The sequence below is a fragment of the Myotis nattereri genome (assembly GCF_964212035.1).
Source record: "Myotis nattereri genome assembly, chromosome: 3".
Lineage (NCBI taxonomy): Eukaryota > Metazoa > Chordata > Mammalia > Chiroptera > Vespertilionidae > Myotis > Myotis nattereri.
Genome location: NC_138077.1, coordinates 114,195,151 through 114,219,505, shown reverse-complemented (window position 1 = coordinate 114,219,505; position 24,355 = coordinate 114,195,151). Strand labels below are relative to the sequence as shown.

Genomic DNA, 24,355 nt, shown 5'->3' with positions numbered 1-24,355 from the left:
TCGATCCCCAGCTGGCGGCGTGCAGGAGGCAACCGATCAATGATTCTCTCTCATCATTGATGTTTCTATCTCTCCCTCTCCGTTCCTTTTTGAAATCAATAAAAACATATTTAAAAAAAAATGTTACACCTATGGACGAGGACAGTGGGGGGGGGGGGGGGGGGTAAGGGCATGGGGTGGGGTGGGAACCGGGTGGAGGGGAGCTATGGGGGGGGAAAAAGAGAAACAACTGTAATAATCTGAACAATATTTATTTTAAAAAAAGAGAAATTATTTCATAAATAATATAATGGTAACTGGTAGAAAAGAATTAAACTATAGAACTTCCAAGCTATTAAAAGGAAAAGAAGGCAAAAGGGAAAAAATAATAAATGCATATAAAATATCTCAAGGAATGCACAATAAACTGCAATAGTGGTTAAACTTCAAGTGGTGTGATTTCATTTTTACTATAGAGTATAAATATATCAATATTTCTATCAGCTAAAAATGTACCAATAAAAGCCATTAAGTAGTAAAGCAAATATAAATTTAAAAAGAATTATAAAGCAAATCTTACTTGGTTTCTCCATCGGATATACCAACAACTCTAGCTTCTTCAAGATGAGGCCAATTAACAAAGACAGACTTTCCAAGCACCAATGAAGCTACATTTTCTACACTCTTAAAGTAAAAGCAGAGAAGTTCATTTATATGTCAGGTCCAGGAGAACATTATAAAGAAGAAATATTAATTTAAAAATGGCTTGTGTTTATAACTGTGCATTTAAAATCTATAAAATAATAATTAAAACAGATATGACCAACATAAAGTACTTTTCTGCAGTATATACATCAGGACACTAGGAAGCTTGCTTCCTACTCACTTACTCAATAGCAGTGGCAGTTACTTAGTAGAGCAGCCCACTGATTCTAATCCTAAATGAAATTATTTGGTGAGAAAATAAGTTTCAGTAAAATAAAAGAGTGCTGATCCACAATGTATTACTGTCCATAATAATAGTCAACATAAGCAGAAACAATGTTCAGCAAGAAACTTAAGTTTTTAGTTTTGCTGCTAACTAGCTGAGTGGATGTCCCTTTTTACATTTCAACTTAAGTTTTTTAATTTGTAAAATTAATGAGTTGAACTAGTGGCTTTACAAAATCCCACCTAGTTGTAAAATTCTATGATTCCATTATTTTCACGATCATCTTGCTTATTTTTCTTACTGAAAACGAAAAAAAACCCAAAAAACAGAAATGTCTAGAAAAGGGCTATGATTATTCATTTTTTCACATCAAATAGCCAGACAGTATAAAACAGAACCTAAGAATTCTGATTTCTTTTCACTTTGTGGTTGATATAACAAAGTAACAACTCTAGCTGCCCAACCACTGAACAACACCGGCCGGGCCCCTTCACAGTACTTTTAATACCTACCTCCTTTCTCCATTAGCCCTATTTCTCTTCTGTTTGAATTCTGCTTGATGAACTGCCTCTTCTCTACCTAGTCTTGTACTTAGCCTTCTTTTAATGATAAACTTCTTAACCACGGGCTTAATGGCTGCTTGCTACCTCTACTTTCCATCTACTAGTATGCGGCCCCAGACTAATCCTTAGGAATTATACTTCAGCCTCCACCAATCTATAAGAATGGAATTATCAAAGGCCAAAAATGATGCCTAAAGGACAAATTCAGACTTGGTTTTAGTTTTTTTTTTTATTCTTGAACCACATGCAGCATCCACTTCATGCTACTGTGATACTACTAACTTGGGAATCATTCTCTTTTACCTCTCTGAAAACTATGTCACTTTTACTATTCCTTTTCCACTCTTTATAACTGTGAGTATTTCTTGATGCTGAGACCTAGAATCCCCAGAATTGTTTTTCCTCAGGAAAATGAGCCCCAGGCCTCAGCCAGCACTTCCTTGCTGATGACTGTATATACCTATCTACCCTCTAAGCTCTAGTTCCGGATATTAAACTGTGTATACTAGTAAGCACCCTTTCTCAATGGAGGTTTTTCATCTCAAATACAGAATATTATAAACAATCAGACTATTTTCTCAATTTTCCCAAGAATAGTATGTAAAAAGCACCCTTCTAAATGCAGAAGATAAGTTTAATCCAGTATATGCAACTGGATGATTTAGGGCATTAGGGCTTAAAATCTCTGTGGATCTCTTTGAGAAAGGCTGGTAGGGCAGCTGTAGTTACAAGTCACAGCACCACCTTAAAATTCCATCATTACTTATCATGAATCCCTTCAAATCAGGGACTCTCCCATTTTAACTTTTTTATTCCAATAAACAGCAATTATTTTCTAGTTAATTAGCATGGATCCTAAGAGTTACGTTTAACATTTTCTTCCTCTTTTCAACTTCCAGATTTAAACAACTGATCAAATGTCAATTTTATTTAGTCTTGTTCATCTAAGACCAGCGATTTTTAACCGGTATGTCACAAGAACTTTTAAAACATGCAGTACTTGACTATTTAGTAAGAGGCACTGACCTCTTTTCCCTTAGATTGTCAAATTAAAAAATGACAGCCAATAGAGCAATAGCTATCTGGGGTGAATAAATCAAAGTTATACCTATTTTTCTTGTCAGATGGGCAGAAAATATATTTTTTGGTGAGCTGTGAGATAAAAATTGCTGATCTAGATCTATTACAACTTCCACAGTTTATGTCCTTGTTGCCTAATGCTTCTATAACCACAATCGCTGAACTTGCAGGCTTTTCCATTTTCTTCCATTTCTCTCTTGTGCAATTTAGTCTATTATACTGCCACCAAATTAACCTTTAAGGAAATACCAATTTCAAGATAACACTGATTAAAAGAAGTCTAAACTCCAGAGCCTGGTATTCAAGGTCCTCCATAATCTGGCTCAATCTGTTTTCAACCTTATCTTCCACTATTTCCCAACACAAGTCCTCTACTTCAGTCAGGTTTATCTGTTCCTTCTCCTTAAATATATCATACTTATTCTAAAAAAAAGAAGAAGTATTAAGAAAAATTCCAGACACACAAAAAGGTTAAAAAGAATAAGATAATGCATCACACGCAAATTTACATTGGATGGCAATTCCCAGGTCTTGTTATTCCTTTCAACTAAAATTCCTTTCCCTTCCTTTTCTCCTCATTGTGATGATCTTTTTCTTAGCACCCCGTTCAAGCCTATTCTCATCTACAGGTCTACACTTAGTTCACACAGCTCATCTTCTTTTTCAAAGTTCCTGGAGCATATTTTTCTCTTTATGTAACAATTATACAAGTCCTTTTATTTGTGTAAATGTTTGTTTACTTTATCTTTATTTACTGTGAACTTTTGGAGAAACTATATCAGACCTCTTGTAAACATGTTACAGTTAGGACAGTTTTATGCATGATAAACACCCAATAAATATATAATAAAGAACATACTTACAAGTTCATCTGATTCTGCATTCACTAAGATTTCCAACATCATGTTTTCTCCACGACTGCTCTGCTGGAATACTTGAACTCCGCTTTTCTTCAAAAAAAACTTTAAAAAAGTTCAGGAAATTGAATTTTAACTTTCTCCATAATCACTTAATATTTAATAAACTAAAAAAAAATTCTGAACTAAATAGCCACTGACTTTGTGTTTGATGTGTTTCAGAGTAGGAAATCCACAGAAATATAATGCCTTCTGGTCAACCCTGGTTATTTTGTTCTTGCTTATGTCTACATGCCAAGCATCTAATGATATTACTTTATACCTAAAAAATAAATCAAGGCATTTAATTTAAAACTCATACATTATAAGCAATCACAGCTCTTCAGCATTCCCTTGAATATTGTGCAAGAGTCATCCTTGCTTTTAAATAAGGCAACTACAATTCATTCCTACAAACAAAGAAAATATAGAGCAGGACAACTCACATTCTCTGTTGTTATTGATCCAGACATGCTTGTAGGTTACTTAATGGAAGTTTTCCCCACTCATTTAAAACCAAACTATATACACACACACACACACACACACACACACACATAAACTACATATATAAACAAACTATATAAAAACAAAGCTATGCATATATAATTAATTTTAAAAATAAATGGATGTATTAAGTATATTATACATCTCCATATCCTCCATCTTCCAAAACCCAGAGTGTAAATGTTTTATAATGTCAGTTCATCTTTCTCTTTGCTTTAAAAAAGGAAAAAAATCTTGACCTAGCCAGTGTGGCTCAGTGGACAGAGTGTCAGCCTGCGGACAGAAGGGTTCCGGGTTCGATTCCAGTCAGGGACACATACCTTGGTTGCAGGCTTCTCCCCGGCCTGGGCCCTGGTCAGGGAGGCAACCAATCCATGTGTTTCTCTCACATCCACATTTCTGTCTGTCTTTCCCTCTCTCTCCCACTCTCTCTAAAAATCAATGAAAAGGATCCTTGGGTGAGGATTAAAAGAAAAAAATATTAACTGAGAGATGTTCACTTTCTTTGCAACTCAACTACCACCTGAATACATTATTTGCAGAGAAGAAGAGAGAAGAGAAAAAAAGGGAATACATTTTAATGAGGAAGATAAAGAAGAGGTGGGTTTGAGGCAAGAAATAGAGAAGCTCCTTTCGTTTTTTCGTCTTTCTAATTGGGTGGCTGGGCAACAGTTATAGCATGTCAAATAATGCTGGGACCAGACACTGGAAATAGAAACAAAAATTCACACATCTTTTTGAGGAATAATACAGATATACACTCAGGAGGAAAATACTTAAAACCACAAGAAGATGGAGAGAAAGAAGCAGCATCTGATGAAAGCAGAGAACAATATAAACAATTGTGTGTGAGAGAGAGATGCTATGGTCCTTGATATAAGTTGGTGTAATTCATTATAAATTTACTATAACTGTTATAAATGATTTTTTAATTCTCCAAATAGATATTCAAAAATTTTTTCTTTTGGTATGAGGTAGGGACTCTTGACAGTTTTTGAAAATTACCAAGTAATATTACCTTGTACGACATTGTTCTATGGCAGGGAATTTCTCTGGCCATGGAGAGGGATAGGTGAACTCTGTGTCTCTATCATACCAGCACATTAAGCACTCACTATGTTGGTTTCTTTTCCTCTCCTCTTTTTTGAGGGAGTGATTACATGTCTCCATGGCTTCCAACAATCGCTTCTGAATGTAAAGATTGAAGAGAAAGGTTAAAAGCATAAAATTTTTGTAATTTCAACATATAGAATAAATCTTTTCACTTGTATACATAATTATTTTTGTGTGTGAAAAACAAAAACCTTAATTAATGGAATTATTTTCCATTTCATTACAGGAAAAACTAATATACTATTTATCCACTGCCAAAGGACTTGATTGATAATGATAGAATATTGCTTGCCTCTGCAAATTCCTCTGACCTATTACTCCAACAATAGTCACAAAATGTGGATAAGCAGACAATCAAATTTTAAACGTGAATTTATCATGATTATTATTATTTATCATAAAGCATTACTATCTTACTTTACAATTCTGCAATGGTACAGAAATGTTTATATTAACAAATTATCTTATATTTAACGTAATTCCAATCAGAATTACAATGGTTTAAAATATTTTTAACAGACAAAATGATGTGAATGTCCATATGAAAGAATGAATGTGTGCATTGCAAAAGTAATTGGGGACATGCTTACCAGATCTTATAATTTTTTAAAAATACATTTTATTGATATTTTACAGAGAGGAAGGGAGAGGGATAGAGAGCTAGAAACATCGATGAGAGAGAAACATCGATCAGCTGCCTCCTGCACACCTCCCATTGGGGATGTGCCCACAACCAAGGTACATGCCCTTGACTGGAATCGAACCTGAGATCCTTCAGTCAGGAGGCTGACACTCTATCCACTGAGCCAAACCGGTCAGGGCTGGATCTTATAATTTTTTATAAAGCTACTGTAATCAAAACATTTTAGTAGTGATACCACAAGAGAACCAAAGACCAGAAGAACAGAAGAGTTAAAAAAAAGACACAGAAATTTGTGTCAAAAACATAGTATTCAAATATTTAAGTGGTGTTGTCATAACTAGCTATCTAGCTGTAAAGAAAAAAAAGCATATACATTTCCCAACTTCATACCATATGCCAAGAAATCAGAGTAACAAAAAAAAGCAGAGTAATAAAACAATATAAGTATTAGAAGAAAATCTAGGAGTATTGGTAATTTGGAGTGATAAACTAAAACAGTTTTAAAGGAAAAGACATTTTTAAATAAAAAAATGTGACAGAAGGTGCCATGCACAAATCAAGAAACAAATGCCACATCTGGGAAAGAAGAGTGCTAATATACAAAGAGCTCTAAAAATAAAATAAAAAATGCAAAGGGCAAGCACACATAAAAATATACCACAGCGATACAATATGCTGGTGGATTAGATGGAACCTACACTCAGCTCTTTCCAGGACCAAAATGGAATTACAACTAAAGTATAGAAAAAAACCATCCTGAATAACCAACTGAAGACTTGCTGAAGAGAAACCGTATAACTAAGGATGTAAAATGGGACCACATAGAAACTGGTAGGAAGTGCAGAGGTTTTGAAGGGCTGGCCTGGCTCCCACTGGCAGCAGCTGAAGTTCCAGATGGATATCTCAGCTGCAGGGGATTCCCCATGAGAAGTATGGAGTCTAAATCCCAAACTGGGCTCCTCAGCCTAGAGCACCAGAACTGAGAAAGGTGCCCACATTAACATCTAGCTGTGAAAAGCAGCAGCTTGCTGTCTGCCAGGGAGAGATGGCTGAAAATGCAGGCACATTCTTAAAGGGCCAAAACACAAAATTTTGTGTGCAGCCACTGGCCCTGGGTTCCAGCACAGGGAGGGCAGGGCAGACTAGAGCTGCATGAAGAGAGTCTAAGGTTGGTGGCTCTGGGGGGAGAGCTGAGAGGACAGTCACCAGGATCCTTACGCTGAGTCATTCCCCAATACTGGTGGAAGTCATCTTTCATAGGAAGAGCATGCACTTCTATGCAGCATCAGTCTGGGGGGACGCAGTTGATGCCTCCCCACCACGTTGGAATCCCTCTCACCCCACCCTATGACCCTATGGAGCTTATCCCTGCAGAGGAGTGTAGTCAGAGGCTCTTTAAGTGACTGAGAATCCACAGGAGAGGCAGATTTCTGAGTGCTTTGAGACGTTTGTTAACCTGCTCCTGGGACCAGGGCTAGTAAAAGCAGTCCTTGGTGTGCATCTTGGTTCTTTTCACATGTGCCCAGGCCCAGCAGGGGGAACCACAAGCTGTGGATTTCTGATAGTTCCAAACAGGTTGCCCAAGGCTAGTGACAGACAGCACTTGACATTACCTATAAGGGAGCTTCCATAAGAATGTTGGCAGATTTCTCAACAGAAACATTTCAGGCCAGAAGAGATTGGCATAAAACACTCAAAATAATGGAAAGCAAGGACAACCAACGCTACTTTTCCCAGCAAGGCTATTATTAAAAATTAAAGGAGAAATAAAGAGCTTCCCAGACAAGAAAAAGTGAAAGGAGTCTGTTACCAAGATGAAGGAGAGAGGAAGAGGAGGAAGGAAGAAGAAAGAGGAGGAAGACACAAAGGAGAAGAAGAGAAGGAGGAGGAAGAGGAGGAGGAGGAGGAGGAGGAGGAGGAGGAAACAGAACATAGTTAAAAAATAAAATGGCAATAAATATATACATATCAATAACCACTTTAAATGTAAATGGCTTAAATGCTCTAATCAAAAGACGGAGGTGGCTAAATGGGTAAGAAAGCAAGACTCATGTATATGCTGTCTTTAAGAGACCCACCTCAGAATGAAACATATAAGCACTAAAAATAAAGAGATGGAAAATGATATTTCATGCATATGGAAAGGAATAAAAAGCTGGGGTAGCAATACTTACATGTGACAAAATAGACTTTAAAACCAAGGTTATATTAAGAGGAAAAGAAGGACACTACATAATGATAAAAGAAGCAATCCAAAAAGAGGATATAACCCGTGTAAACATTTATACACCCAACATATAAGCATCTAAATATGGAAAGCAAAACAAAACAAAACAAAAAAAACCCAGAAAAAACAAAAATAAATATGGAAAGCAAATCCTGATGGAAATAAAGGATGAGATTGATAGAAATACAGTTACAGATAGTAATACAGTAGCAGATTTTAACACCCAACTGACCTCACTGGACAGATCTTCCAAACAGAAAATCAACAAGGAGACTGCAGCCTTAAATGACACACAAGATCAGATGGATTTAATTGATATCTTCAGAGCATTCCACACCAAAGTTGCAGATATACATTCTTTTCAAGGGCCCATGGAACCTTTTCTAGGATACACCACATGTTATGACACAGAACAAGTCTCAAGAATTTTAAGAAGACTGAAAGCATATTGAGCATCTTCTGTGACCATAATTCTATGAAACTTGAAATCAATTACAAGAAAACTGAAAAACAAAGACATGGAGGCTAAATAATGTTACTTAATAATAAATGGGCAAAAAATTAAATCAAGGAAGAAATCAAAAGATACCTTGAAACAAATGAAAATGAGAACAAAACAATCCAAATCTGTGGGACACAAGAATAGCAGGCATAAGACAGAAATTCATAGCATTACTGGCCTACCATAAGTAACATGTAAATCTCTAAAAAATAACCTAACTTTACACTTAAAGAAACTGGAAAAAGAACCACAACAAAGTTCAAAGTGAGCTGGAAGTAAATATTAAAGATAAGAGCAGAAATAAGCAAAATAGTGTCTAATAAAACAATACAAAAGATCAATGGAACCAAGAGCATACTCTTGGAAATGATAGATAAAACTGACAAACCTTTAATCAGACTAAACAAGAAAAAATAAATAAAATCAGATATGAAAGAGGATAAATAACAACTGACACCAAAGAAATACAAAGTATCATAGGAAACTATTATAAGCAACTATATGCCAACAAATTGGACAATGTGGACAAAATGGTTACATTCCTAAAAACATAAAATCTTCCAAAACAAATCAGAAAGAATCAGAGAATCTGAATAGACAGATTAGAACTAGTGAAACTAAAACAATAATAATAATAAAAAACTCCCAACAAACAAAAGCCCTAGACAGGATTGCTTACAGGTGCCCACTTCAACCCAAACCTGAAGGGGTGAGCCAGAGCAACATAGTACACACCTTACTGAGGACCACATGGGAGCTCTGACTGTGTGACCCAGAGCAACCTGTGCCTGGTCCACACCGGCCCCCTGGACAGTCCTGCCATCCAGAGCAACCCAACTCGCACCTCACTTCAGGAGACAAGAGAGTGCGGACTGAGCCACGTGGGCAACCTGCCCCCGCTCCACTCTGAGGAGGGGTGAACTTGAGCAACCTAGCACATGTCTCACTCCAGGCTACAAGAAAGAGAGGACTGTGTGACCCAGAGCAATCTGCACATGCTCCACCCCGAGGCCAAAGTCTTTCTGCTGGGGCAACCTGGAGTAACCCAGCTTGTGCCCCACTCACGCCAGAGAGGAAATCTGACTGTGCGACCCAGAGCAACCTGCACCTGCTTCAACCCCGCAGTCCTGCAGGGGTGACCTGGACCAACCCAGTGTGCCCAGCCAGAGGCCACAGGACTGCGCTGCAAATGCTCTGCCAGAGGGACCAGGTGTACCGGGGCAGCACATTAGATGCCAGAGGGCTCTGGGTCCTCACAGGGAATAGCACCCAGAGGAACTGTAAATGAACTCCCAACACCCCAATAATATGAAGCAGACAACTGAGGAACCAGATACGTTGGAGAAGGGGATATAACTCAGTGGAGAGACAATAAAGGCGTGAGACTCAAGGAAGACCCAATCTCTGGTCTACTATTTCCAGAAAATTGCCTGGATAGGGTATTCAACCTCTCAAACTCCAAGCAGAATGCCCATGGCCAGAAAGAGAAAGCAAAAATGTGGAGACAAAGAAACCACCACCAAGGAAAGAAAAGGAGGAATCGAAAAGAAACTAAATGAAACAGAGGCATGAATTATTTCAGAAAAAAAATTCAGAGCAAGGGCCATAAAATTCCTCAACTGGCTGGATGAGAAAAATCAATAACTTATGTAAGAATCAAGAGGAAAGAAAAAAACAATATAACTAAAATAAATAAAAAAATCAATGAAAGGTTCCAAAAAAAGACTAGAAGAAGAGGAGGACCAAATTAGTGAGAAGATAAGGCAGAGAAACACAATCAAACTGGACAGCAATTGGAGAAAAAAATAGAAAGCAGGAGGAGAGCCCAAGGGAGCTTTAGGACAACATGAAATGAAGTAACATACGTATAAAAGAGGTGTCAGAAGGACAAGAAGAGGAGCAAGGATAAGAAAACCTACTTGAAGAAATGACAGAAAATTTCCCTGATTTGGGGAAGAAAAAAGTCACATAGGCAGAGTCCCAAATAAGTTGAACCCCAAAAGACCCACACCAAGCCATACAGTAATACATGGCAAACATTAACAACAAAGAATCTTAAAAGCTGCAAGAGGGAGACAGAGAGTTACCTACAAAGGATCTCCCATTAGATTATTAAATCACTTCTCAACAGAAACACATCAGGCCAGAAGGGAATGAATGAACTATACAAAGTGATGCAAAGCAAGGGACTGAATCCAAGAATACTCTACCCAGCAAGGATATTATTCAAAATTGAAGGGGAAATCAGGAGCTTCACAGACAAAAAGAGGCTAAGTGAGTTTATCACTACCAAGCCAGAAATGCAAGAAATGCTAAAGGGACTGTTCTAAAAAGAAGAAATAGAAAGGGAAGAGGAACACACGCATAAAGAACAAAAATGGCTACAAACAAGTACCTATCAATTATAACCTTAAATATAAATGGATTAAATGTGCCAATCAAAAGACATTGTGTGGCTGACTGGGTAAAAAAACATGACCCATATATATGCTGTGTACAAGAGACACACCTCAGAGCAAGGGACTCACATAGGCTGAAAGTGAAGGGATGGAAAAATATTTTTCAGGCAAATGTAATCGAAAAAAAAAAAAAAAAAAAGCTGGGGTAGCAATACTTATATCCAACAAAATAGACCTTAAAGCGAACGCCGTAACAAGAGACCACTTCATAATACTAAAGGGATCGATACAACAAAAGTATAAAAATCAGAATGTGCCGAAACCGGTTTGGCTCAGTGGATAGAGCGTCGGCCTACGGACTGAAGGGTCCCAGGTTCGATTCCGGTCAAGGGCATGTACCTGGGTTGCAGGCATATCCCCAGTGGGAGATGTGCAGGAGGCAGCTGATCGATGTTTCTCTCTCATCGATGTTTCTGACTCTCTGTCTCTCTGCCTTTCTCTCTGTAAAAAAAAAAAAAATCAATAAAATATATTTAAAAAAAAATCAGAATGATTTTCTCTCATCATTGATGTTTCTATTTCTTTCTTCCTCTCTGCAATAAAAATTAATAAAGAACAAGCTGGAATTACAAGTGAAATATGGAAAGGCTTCCTGAATAATCAATGGAAAACTCATAGGAGAGAACCCTGATACTCAAGGACCAAAGGTGGAGACCTCATAGAGATTGGTAGGAGGGACAGAGGCATGAAAGGGTTGTCCGGGCTCCCATAGACAGCAACTGAATCTTGGAGAGATATATCAGCTGTGGGGGGGGGTGCCACTGGTAACTCTAGGATTTAATCCCAAAGCTGGACTCCCCAGCAGAGAGCACCAAACTGAGAAGGGTACACACATAACATTTAGCTCTGAAAAGTGGTGGGGTGCTGTCTTCCAGGGAGTGGCAGCTGAAAGCTTGGACACCCTCTTAAAGGACCAACGCACAAAAAGTCACTGTGGAGCCACCCACCTTATGCTCTGGCAGAGGGAGGGTGAAGTGTACTTGAGCTGTGAGAGCAGAACCCAAGACTGGGGACTCAGGAGATAGAGCTCAGAAAGCAGACACCCCAAGTTTCCTGGGCTGAGTCATTCCCTCACGCAGCAGAGGTCATCTTTCCTACATAGACATCTGCATTTCCTGGGGGGAAGACAGTCGACACACCCTATTGGAAAACACCTTGCCCTGAGGCCTCTTAAGACAGTGGTTCTCAAACTTCTGGCCCTTTAAACACAGTTCCTCATGTTGTGACCCAACCATAAAATTATTTTTGTTGATACTTCATAACTGTAATGTTACTACGGTTATGAATCATATTGTAAATATCTGATATGCAGGATGGTCTTAGGCAAGCCCTGTGAAAGGGTCATTCGACCGCCAAAGGGGTCGCAACCCACAGGTTGAGAACCGCTGTCTTAAGAGATTAAAAGTAACAATTAGCCTCCAGGCAGAAGCAACCGCCCCACCATGTTGAAATAAACTCTTGCCATACCTGAGGATGATTGTCTGGGGGCAATTCAAGTTGGAATTCTATTAGTCTCTAGACAGAGGTGGTTTCTGGAGGCTTTGAGTCTTTGCCAGATCCAATTAGTCAGAAACAGCCTTTAACACTGTCCTGCACTAGAGACTGAGAGGTGTAGAGGTTCTACCTAATACATAGTCACAAACCCAAACAACCAAAATGTGGAAACAAAGAAACTCCCAAATGAAAGAACTAGAGAATTCTCCAGAAGAAGTGATAATGAAGCAGAGATAAGAAATTTATCTGAAACGGAGTTCAGAGTAATGATGGTAAAAATGCTCAACAGTATGAAAAAAGATATGGTAACTATGAAAAAAGAACAGTCTGAGAAAAAGAATGACATAATACAAATAAAGAACACATTGGAAGGACACACAGCAGATTGGGGGAAGCTGAGGATGGAATCAGTGAATTAGAAGACAGAGTTGAAAATATCACTCAATTAGAGAACGAAAAAGAAAAAAAACAATTAAAAAAAGGAGGACAGACTAAGGGAGCTGTGGGACAATGTGAAATGTAACAATATTAGAATAGTAGATGCGCCAGAAGAAGCAGAAAGAGAGGAATAGAGAAGGTGGTTGAAGAAATAATGGTAGAAAACTTCCCAAACCTGGTAAAGTAAAAAGTCACACAAGTTCAGGAGGAACAGAGAATCCCAAAGAAGAAGAACCCAAACAGGCCCACGCCCAGACACACCATAATTAAAATGCCAAAAATGAAAGACAAAGAGAGAATCTTAAAGGCAGCAAGAGAAAAGAAAACTGTTACCTACAAAGGAATTCCCATAAGGCTGATACCTGATTTCTCATCAGAAACTCTACAGGCCAGAAGGGATGGCATGAAGTACTCAAGGTAATGGAAAGCAAGGATCTAAGACCAAGATTACTATATCCAGCATGGTTATCATTCAAACTAGAGTCAAATAAAGAGCTTCCCGGACAAAAAAAGGCTAAAGGAATTCATCACCACCAAGCCAGAATTACAAGAAATGCTAAAGGGATTGCTGAGAAGAAGAAACAGAGAGAGAAACCTAGCCATACAGAATTAAAATGTCTATAAATAAGTACCTCTCAATAATAATCCTAAATGTAAATGGATTAAAGGCTCCAATAAAAAGGTGTAGAGTAGCTGAATGGATATAAAACCATGACCCAACTATATGATGTCTCCAAGAGACCCACCTCAAAACAAAGACACACACATGATGAAAGTGAAGGGATGGAAAAAAATTTTCCATGCAAATGAAAAAGAAAAAAAAGCTGGAGCAGCAATACTCATATCTGACAAAATAGACTTTAAAAGCATCATGCTAAGCAAAAATAAACAAGTCAGAGAAAGATAAATATCATACAATCTCACGCATTTGTGGAATATAATGAACAACATAAACTGATTAACAAAAATAGAGCCAGAGGGGGGAAAAATATTCTAGAATACAATAGAAGTAATCATGTTATTTGCAGATTTCTAATATTTCCTACAATTTTTGTGATATCATACTATGTTAGTTTTGGTAATATTATTATACTTAAAATCCTTTTATTCTTGAAATATTAATGTTTATTGCATGTAATATTATTATATGTAAGTTCATTTTTCTTGAATAATTGGTGTTTATTGCATGTAACATTATGATATTTAAAATAGTTTTTCTTGACAGAGAAAATAAATAAATCACCAATGACCAGTGGGGGTGGGGGGGGGGGAGTGGGGGGAGAAGAGTATATAACTCAGGTAAACATATACGCACTCAATGTAGGAGCACCCAAATACAAAAAAACCCCTTCTGGATCATATCACGGAAGAGATTGAGAGCAATACAATCATAGTAGGGGACTATAATTCTCATTGACATCACTGGGTACATCAGTTCTAAACAACTCACTAGATCAGATGGACTTAATTAACATCTTCAGAACATTTTACCCCAAAGATACGGCATATACATTCTTTTCAAGTACACATGGGACATTTTCAAAGATAGACCACATATTGGGACAGAGACAAATTCAAGAAGATTGAAATCGTATCAAGCATCTTCTCAGATCACAATGGCATAATATTAGAAATAAACTACAATAAAAACAATAAAACAAATCCAAACACTTAGAGGCTAAACAGAATGTATAAAACAATGAATGGGTTACCAAAGAGATCAAAGAAGAAATAAAAACATCCCGGAAACAAATGAAAATGAAAGCACAACAATCTAAAATCTATGGGACACAGTAAAAGCAGTCCTGAGAGGGAAGTTCGTAGCAGTAGGGGCCTACTTCAATGAACAAGAAAAAGGTGGTAATAAATTATATAACCCTGCAACTTAAAGAATTAGAAAGAGAGCAACAAGAAAAGCCCAGAGTGAGCAGAAAGAAGGAAATAACAAAGATCAAAATGGCTACAAACAGGCACCTATCAATAATAACCGAGAGACCAAAAAAAACAATACAAAAGATCAATAAAACCAAGAGCTGGTACTTTGAAAGGATAAACAAGATTGATGAACCTCTAGCCAGGCTCACCAAGAAGCAGAGAGAGAGGACCCAAATAAACAAAATCAGAAATGAAAGAGGCGAAATAACAACAGACCCCACAGAAAGAAGAAGGATTGTAAAAAAATACTATGAACAACTCTATTCCAACAAACTGGTCAATATAGAAGAAATGGACATATTCGTAGAAAAATATGACTTTCCAAAAACTCAATTTCTGGAGGCTAGGAACAGTAGTTAACATAATAAAGGCAGGAGGTCCATTAAAAGGTTGATGGACACCTTCAGCAGGGTTGAATATCTGAATGACATGACCTGCTGCTGGAACAGCTGAAGGCAGTTCCCCCAACCTGATAATTTTTTTATTGTTTACCAGGCCTTACCTTTGATATGTATATCAGCTTTGCTAGAGGGCAAAATGTGTAAATAAAAAGCCCTGGGTGAGGAGATTCCAGAAGCTTAGTCACTAGAACTAAGTTTCCGTCTGGCCCTCAAAAATGCCTTCCAAATTCACATTTCTTGTCTAGTCTCTTTAATCCACTGATGCACAGCCCCTTTTCCAGATTCCTGAACTCTTGTAGATACTGAGTAAGACCCCAGCTCTTAATCAGGAATAATCAAAAAATCTGAATAGGGAAGGGAAGATGCTGCTGGACCTGTCCGAGGAGCACAAGGAGCACCTGGCCTTTCTGCCGCGAGTGAACAGCTCGGTCGTCGCCGAGTTTGGGCGGATTGTGGTGGAGTTCCTGAGTCAAGGCGCGAACCCCAAGATCTACGAGGGCACCGCCAGAAAACTCAATGTGAGTAGTGACACTGTCCAGCATGGCGTGGAAGGATTAATATACCTGCTCACTGAAAGCTCAAAGCTCATGATTTCCGAACTGGATTTCCAAGACTCTGTTTTTGTTCTGGGATTCTCAGAAGTATTGAACAAATTGTTGCTTCAGCTTTATCTGGATAACAGAAAGGAGATCAGAACTATTCTGAGTGAACTGGCACCAGACCTCCCCAGTTACCACAGCCTTGAATGGCGACTAGATGTACAACTTGCAAGCAGAAGCCTCAGGCAACAGATAAAACCATCAGTGACTATAAAATTACACCTTAATCAGAATGGAGATCGCAACACCAAAGTTCTGCAGACAGATCCAGCTACCCTGATGCACTTGGTTCAGCAACTGGAACAAGCATTGGAGGAAATGAAAACAAACCACTGTAGGAGAGTTGTGCACAGTATCAAGTAGTCCCGGTTTTAAGTTTTATTTCCTTTTAATTGCTTGTGAATTAATGATGTGCAGCAATTACGTTTAAAAACTGTTTTTTTTACTTAATTGATAGTGATAATACATATAGATTCTATGAAAGTTTTTTTTTCCTATGACAAGATCTGAAGTCATGTTCACAAGCTGACATAAAGTTTCTTTCCTGGTGCTAAATGTGGTCAGCTTCTTGACAAATTAGGATGTATTTTCTATTTTAAATATGTAAATAGGATTGAATCAGCTGAAAGTGAATCTATACTGTTCATATTATCTGTATATATGAATGATTATACTTAGTACTTCTTTTGACTACTTAACTTTATTATTTTCTTCCTTATTGACCAAAATTTGAAAATAAAATTCGCAGTATTACTATTACTATACTGTTGCTATTCAGAATGTTTCTAGACAGTTCAGTGTTTTTGAACTTTAAAAGCAACTCATGGATGTTAATAGCCACAAAATAGGTGGAAATAAATATGAATTTTTTTAGATGCTCTATAGCTTAAGCAGTTCATGCATTTTTCTTTGCGTATTGCTTAAGTTTGAATTGTCATGGCTAATTAGCTTAAGTATTTAGTAATCAAATTTGTGCAATCATATATATTACATTTTATCAAGGACTACTTTTTGCCCGAGTACCCAAAGTGCCTAAGATACATGTTGTCATTTACATTTATAAACAATGCTTGCAGGAGTAATATAATTGATTTTTAATTATCCGGCTAAAAATTACAGCCACTTTTTATATTTTTGTTTAAATAAAATATAAAGAAGGCAAAAAAAAATCTGAATAGGATAACTATGGAGGAAATTGAAGTAGTAATTGAAAAACTTCCAGCAAACAAAAGCTCTGAGCAGAAGGCTTCACAAGGGAGCGTATAACTAAACATTCAAAGAAGAACTAAAACCTATCCTCCTCAGACTATTCCAAAAAATTCAAGAGGAAGGAATACTTCCAAGCTCTTTCTATGAAGCCAGCATTACCCTAATCGCAAAACCAGATAAAGGCACTACAAAGAAAGAGAATTACAGACTAATATCTCTGATGAACATAGATGCTAAAATCTTCCAAAAAATCTTAGGAAATCTGATCCAGCATCCTATTAGGAAGATCATACCATGACCAATTGGGATTTATGGAAGGATGGTACATTATCTGCAAAACAACAAATGTGATACATCCCATAAACAAATTAAGAGATAAAAATTACATAATCCTATCAATTGATGTAGAAAAAGCATTTGACAAAATCCAACACATTTTCTTGATAAAAACTCTCAGCACAGTCGGAACAGAGGGATCATACCTCAACATAAAAAAAGCCTTATATGACAAACCTACAGCCAACATCATACTCAATGGGCTAAAATTAAAACCATTTCCCCTAAGAACAGAAACAAGACAGGGATGCCCACTCTCATCACTCCTGTTCAACAGAGTACTGGAAGTGTTAGCCATAGCGATTAGACAAGAAGAAGAAATAAAAGGTATCTAAATTGGAAAAAAAGAAGCAAAACTGTCATTATTCGCAGATGACATGATATTATACATACAAAACCACAAAGACCCCATCAAAAAAATACTAGATTTAATAATGAATTCAGCAATGTAGCAGAATACAAAATTAACACCCAGAAATCTATAGCTTTAAAAAAAATTTTTTTTATTGATTTCAGAAAGGAAGAGAGAGGGAGAGATAGAAACATCAATGATGAGAGACAATCATTGATCGTCTACCTCCTTTACACCCTCTACCATGGATTGAGCCCACAACCCAGAAATATGCCCTTGACTGGATTCAAACCTGGGACCCTTCAGTCCGCAGGCCAATGCTCTATCCACTGAGCCAAACAAACTATGGCTATGGCTGTTTTATACACCAATAATGAATTCACAGAAAGAGAAACAAATCAAACAATCCCATTTACCATTGCACCAAAAGGGTAAGACATCTAGGAATAAACATCACTAAAGAGGAAAAAGACCTGTACTCGGCAAACTACAGGGACTGAAAAAAAAAAGGGAGAGAAAGATATAAACAAATGTGCCGGGGTCCAACCCCAGCAGGTCCAGGGGTTCCCAAAGGCGTAGATGGAGTCGGCGAAGAAGGAATGACATGGAGACAGCGTTCAGTTGATCAGCAGCCTAGCCAGGATCTCCAGCCAAGTTCTGGTCTGGATCTCCAGAGGGGTTCTGCTTAGGATCTCCAGCCAGGTTCTGTGTCCATGGTCTCTTGCAAGGTTCTCCAGCCAGGTTCTCCAGGTTCTCCAGCCAGGTTCTGTAGCCATGTTCCCTCGCTAGGTTCTCCAGCCAGGTTCTGTCCAGGTTCTCCAGCCAGGTTCAGTCACCAGGTTCTAGTCAGGTTCTCTTGCCAATTTCTGTAGTCAGGTTCAGTCCAGGATCTTTTGCCATGTTCTCTCCAGCGAAGTTCTTCTGTCTCTAGTGAATGTTCTGTGTAGGTTCTGTGCCTAGGTTCTCTCTCTCTCTCTTTCTCTGTCTCCTAAGTTCTGTCTGCTGTTGTCTTGTTTCAACTGTATTTATACCAGTTGATTCCAATCCTATCAATCTCTATTCCAAAGGTTAGGGCGTTTCTTATTTCCATTCCAGGGAGTAAAGATTATGTAGCTTAAGCATGATTGTTTGTAGTTGAAGTGATTAACTACCCGCCTGGCACTTAGTTAAGGAGTTTCATCTCCTCCCTGACTTCAGGGAAAAATTCCTACCTGGGGAAACAACCTTTCTAGGAGAGGCATCCCCTCCCTGACTTCAGGGAAAAATTCCTACCTGGGGAAACAACCTTTCTTGGAGAGGTGACCTTGGTTAAAACACACAGCGCTAAGGGGAGCAAACATATTAAGAACAGTATGCCATATATGCCAGGTCCTTTGAAACAGCAAGGATGGACCGGCTCCCGGCACAAATGGAAGAATATACCTTGTTCATAGATTGGTAGAATCAACAGCATTAAATGTCCATACTACCCTAAGCAAGTTATAGATTAATGCAATCCCCATTAAAATACCAACAGCATATTTCACAGACCTACAACAAACTCTCCAAAAATTCATCCTATATAATAAATGACTAATATGGAAAACGACCAAACGGCAGAAAGACCAGTCGCTGTGATGCGCACTGACCACCATGGGGCAGACACTCAACACAGGAGCTGGCCCCTGGTGGTCAGTGTGCTCCTACAGGGGGAGCGCCGCTCAGCCAGAAGATGGACTCACAGTTGGTGAACACAGCACCGGTGGTGGAAGCCTCTCCCACCTCCATGGCAGCGCTAAGAATGTCTGACTGATGGCTTAGGCCCGCTCCCCTTGGGCCTATTCCCCTGAGGGCTCCCGGACTGATAGAGGGCACAGGATGGACTGAAGGATCCTCCAGCGGAGTGTACAAATTTTATGCCTCGGGCCTCTAGTATGGAATAAAATAAGACCCCGAATAGCTGCAGCAATCTTGAGAATGAAGAACAAAGTTGGAGGGGGTCACAATATCAGATATCAAGCTATATTACAAAGCCAGTGTCCTCAAAACTGCCTGGTACTGGCACAAGAACAGACATATAGATCAATGGAACAGAAACTAACCCAAGCCATTATGCTGAATTAATATTTGACAAAGGATGCAAGAGCATACAATGGAGTCAAGACAGTCTCTTCAATAATTGGTGTTGGGAAAATAGGACAGATACATGCAAAAAAATGAAACTAGACCACCAACTTACACCATATACAAAAATAAACTCAAAATGGATAAAGGACTTGAAGGTAAGATGGTAAACCATAAAAATCCTACAAGACTCCATAGGCAGCAAAATAGCAGACATATGTCATAGCAATATTTTTACCAATACAGCTCCTAGGACAATGGAAACTAAGGAGAAAATAAGCAAATGGGACAACATCAAAATAAAAAGCTCTGCACAGCAAAAAAACACACAACAACTATCAACAAAACAACACTGCATGAGAGAACATATTTGCCAATGTTATATCCGATAAGGGTTTCATCTCCAACATTTATAGGGAACTCATACAAGTTAACAAATTGATGATAAACAATCCAATCAAAAAATGGGCAAACGACTTAAATAAGACACTTTTCAAAAGTGGACATACAGACAGCCAACAGACATATGAAAACATAGTCAAAGTCACTAATCATCAGAGAGATGCAAATCAAAATGAGAATGAGATACCATCTCACACCTGTCAGAATGGCTATCATCAACAAATCAACAAATGACTGCTGGTGGGAATGCAGACTGGTGCAGCCACTGTGGAAAACAGTATGGAGTTTCCTCAAAAAAATTAAAAATGAAACTCACATTTGACCCAGTAATCCCACTTCTAGGAATACATTCCAAGAAATCAGACACACCAATCATAAAGGACATGCACCCCTGTGTTCATAGCAGCACAATTTACAAAAGCTAAGATTTGGAAACAGCCTAAGTGCCCATGAGCAGATGAGTGGATTAGAAAACTGTGGTACATCTACACAATGGATTACTAGGCTTCTGTAAAAAAGAAAGAACTCTTATATTGGCAACAGCATGGATGGACATGGAGAGCATTATGCTAAGCAAAATAATCCAGTCAGAGAAAGATGAGTGAGATCATTTGTGGAATATAATGAACAAAATAAACGATGAACAAAAATAGATCCAAAGTCAGGGAAGTATGGAACAGGCCGTCAAACTTCAGAAAGAAGGTAGGGGAAGGGAGTGGGGGAGTAAGAGATTAACCATAGGACCTGTATGCATGCATACAAGCATAACCAATGGACACAGACAACAGAGGGGTGAGGGCATGTGCTGGAGGGTGGGAGTAGTCAGGAAGAAGTCAATCGGGGAAAAAGGAGACATATGCAATAGTATATGTAATAGTTTAAACAATAAAGAATTCAAATATATATACTAGAGGCCCGTGGCACAAAAATTGGTGCACTGGGGGGGGGGGGTTTCCCTCAGCCCGGCCTGTGCCCTCTCGCAGTCTGGGACCCCTCGGGAGATAACGACCTGCTGGCTTAGGCCTGCTACCGGGTGGCAGAGGGCAGGCCCAATCCCTAGGTGCAGCCCCTGATCGGGCTCAGAGCAGGGCCGATTGGGGAGTTGGGGCGCCGCCTCCTGTCATGCACAGAGCAGGGCAGATTGGGAGGTTGTGATGCCACCCTCAGTCACGCTCAGGGTAGGGCCAATTGGGGGGGTTGGGGCACCACCCCGTCACACTCAAGGCAGGGTCGATGGGTAGGTTGCGGCGCCACCCCCTGTCACGCACAGAGCAGGGTCAATCAGGGGGTTGGGGAGCTCCCCCCTCTCACTAACAAGGTAGGGCCTATAGGGGAGTTGGGGCACTCCCCTGTCACACACAGAGCAGGGAGGATCAGGGGGTTGGGGCACCGCCCTCTATCACCCACAGAGCAGAGCCGATCAGGGGGTTGGGGCGCTGCCACGGTCACACTCAGGGCAGGGCCGATGGAGAGGTTATGGCTCTACCCCATCATACACAGAGCAGGGCCCGTCGGGGGGGTGAGGGGGGGGGGTTGGGGCGCCGCCCTCTATCACCCACAGAGCAGGGCTGATCAGGGGGTTGGGGCGCCGCCACTGTAACACTCAGGGCAGAGCCGATGGAGAGGTTATGGCTCTACCCTGTCAAACACAGAGCAGGGCCCGTGTGGGGGGGTTGGGGCGCTGCACCCTGTCACACACAGAGCCGCAGGGCGATCAGGGAGTTGGGGAGCTCCCCCATATCAGGCACAGAGCAGGGCTGATCAGGGGGTTGGGGCGCCTTCCCCTGTCACGAACAGAGCAGGGCAGATAGGGAGGCTGTGACCCCGCGCCCTGTCACACACAGAGCCTCAGGGCAATCAGGGGGTTTGGGCGCTGCCCCCGTCACGCTGATCCCGGTGCCGGGAGGCCTCGCGGCACCGCTGATCCTGATGCTGGGAGGCATATTACCCTTTCACTATATAGGATAGAGGCCTGGTGCATGGGTGGGGGCCGGCTGGTTTGCCCTGAAGGGTGTCCTGGATCAGGGTGGGGGTCCCCACTGGGGTGCCTGGCTAGCCTGGATGAGGGGATGATGGCTCTTTGCAGCTGGTCACACACCCTCCAGGGTGGGGGTCCCCACTGGGGTGCCTGGCCAGTCTGGGTGAGGGGCTGAGGGCTGTTTTCAGGCTGGCGGGTGACTGAAGCTCCCAACTGCTCCTTTTTTTCTTTTTTTTAATTCTGGGCCAGCTTTAGCTCTGACTCCAGCTCTGAGGCCTCTGTTGCTGAAAGCAGGTATCTGGTTTGTTTGTGTTCCATAATCGAAACACTGTATCAACTCCAGCTCTGAGATCCCGGTGGGCTGAAAGCAGGTTTCTGGGGTTTTGTTTAGGTTCTATATTTGTAACATGTTTCAAACTGCAAGCTCAGAGGCCGGCAAGGCAGGCGGGGAACGCTGGTTTCCTCTGTCACTAAAGCAAGCAAGCCTCATGTTAGTTTCAAGCTGCCTGGCTGCCGGCCGCCATCTTGGCTGGCAGTTAATTTGCATATCTCGCTGATTAGCCAATGGGAAGGGTAGCGGATGTATGCTAATTACCATGTTTCTCTTTTATTAGATAGGATATGTGTGAGTGTGTGTGTGTGTGTGTGTGTGTGTGTGTGTAGCCCAGTTGCTGTGGTTCAGTGCTTGGGGGCTGACCCGTGTATGCATCAGGAGATCACTGGTTCAATTCCCAGTCAAGGCACATGCCCAGGTTGCAGGCTTGTTCACCAGCAGGAGATATGCAGGAGGCAGTCAACTGATGATGTGTTCTCTCATCAATTATTTTCTCTCTCTCCCCGTCTCCCTTCCTTCCTCTCTAAGATCCATTAAAAACAACATATCACATATATTAAAAATAAAAGAATATATGTGTATATTTAAATCTTTCATTCACTGACCTCATCAATAAAAGGTATTAGTACCACAGCTTCCCATTCCTGTTGTTTCCCATTTAGGTCAGTTTTAAAATCAGGTGGATAATATTCTATAATGGGTGAGTCCTCACTGGTCATCAAATGCTGTGGAAAGACAAAATAGTATAATAGAGATAAAAGAATATCAATATAGCTTTATGTTAATATTTATAATATTTCCTCCAATGTTAGTTTAAAATTGCTAAGCAAAGCACTACTAAATTTTTATGTCCTAGATATGTTACAACATACTATATTTTGATTTTCACCTATGATACTTCTAACTTCACTGCTACTCATGACTTTCTCATTCCAGTGGTAATGTGGCAAAACTATCTGGATTATGAAATTTAATTTCATCATTTCTATCTTGTCTTTTCACTCTTCAGTTCTACCTAAATTCTGTTTTTATTTCACAGGCTTCTAATAGTTCTCCATTTTTAACCTTGAATTAAATAATTTACTTTCATGCCCTAATAATCTGATTTTATAAAGGGCCATTTGAATATTTATAACTTCACTTGTGGGCCATATAAAATTATCAACTTAAAAATTAGCAGGCTCGCCCTAACCCGTTTGGCTCAGTGGAAAGAGTGTCAGCCTGCGGACTCAAGGGTCCCAGGTTCGATTCCCTTTAAGGGCAGGTACCTCGGTTGTGGTCACATGCCCAGTAGGGAGTGTGCAGGAGGCAGCTGATCGATGTTTCTAACTCTCTATCCCTCTCCCTTCCTCTTTGTAAAAAATCAATAAAATATATTAAAAAAAAATTATCAGGCTATATTTGGTCAAGCATTTAACTCACCTCTAATGCCCTGGCAGGGCCAGACCAAGTAATTTCATGAGCCTTATGCACCCATTGGGCCAAACATTCCCCACCCCTACTCTAAAAGAACTAAATGATTTTTACCCTCAGAATCAGCTTTGTAGACTTAGTGTAATTGTGGTAACTCAACTGCCCCTAAATATCTCCCCCTTGTTATGTGAAATATGTTAACCATGGAAAAGCCATTTGTTCCACAATTTGATAAATGAAATGCTTAAAACCGAAACATAAATGGAGAGAAATGACTTATCAGAACCATACCTATGCTAATAGATAGAAGGTAAAAGTACAGGAATGATCTGAAAATGTTTGGACAAAGTAGATGGATTCAGATTTTTCCTGTCTCAGTTTATTGTCATCAGAGTAGAGACAAACTGAAGATTTGGATAGAGGTGCTAAAAATGAAAAAGCTATGCTCTGAATGGTTTATA

The 24,355-nt window shown here is 39.7% G+C and overlaps 2 protein-coding genes across 3 annotated transcripts in view; one reads left to right on the top strand and one right to left on the bottom strand.

The window, feature by feature from the left end:
- XRN1 (5'-3' exoribonuclease 1) overlaps positions 1-24,355 on the bottom strand; it is a 196,022-nt gene that overhangs the window by 101,350 nt on the left and 70,317 nt on the right. For both annotated transcript variants that reach the window (XM_081086155.1, XM_081086156.1), the window contains exons 15-19: positions 23,087-23,206; positions 4,975-5,144; positions 3,612-3,732; positions 3,417-3,515; positions 560-663 (exon numbers count right to left, since the gene is read on the bottom strand). In XM_081086155.1, the coding sequence (XP_080942281.1) occupies positions 560-663; positions 3,417-3,515; positions 3,612-3,732; positions 4,975-5,144; positions 23,087-23,206 (614 nt within the window). The remainder of the gene's footprint in view (positions 1-559; positions 664-3,416; positions 3,516-3,611; positions 3,733-4,974; positions 5,145-23,086; positions 23,207-24,355) is intronic.
- Positions 15,531-16,181, top strand: LOC308515652 (COMM domain-containing protein 2-like; the record flags this gene model as incomplete). The annotated part of the gene is made up of 1 exon (XM_081086157.1): positions 15,531-16,181. The coding sequence occupies one exon, from the start codon at positions 15,531-15,533 to the stop codon at positions 16,128-16,130; it is 600 nt and encodes a 199-aa protein (XP_080942283.1). The 3' UTR covers positions 16,131-16,181.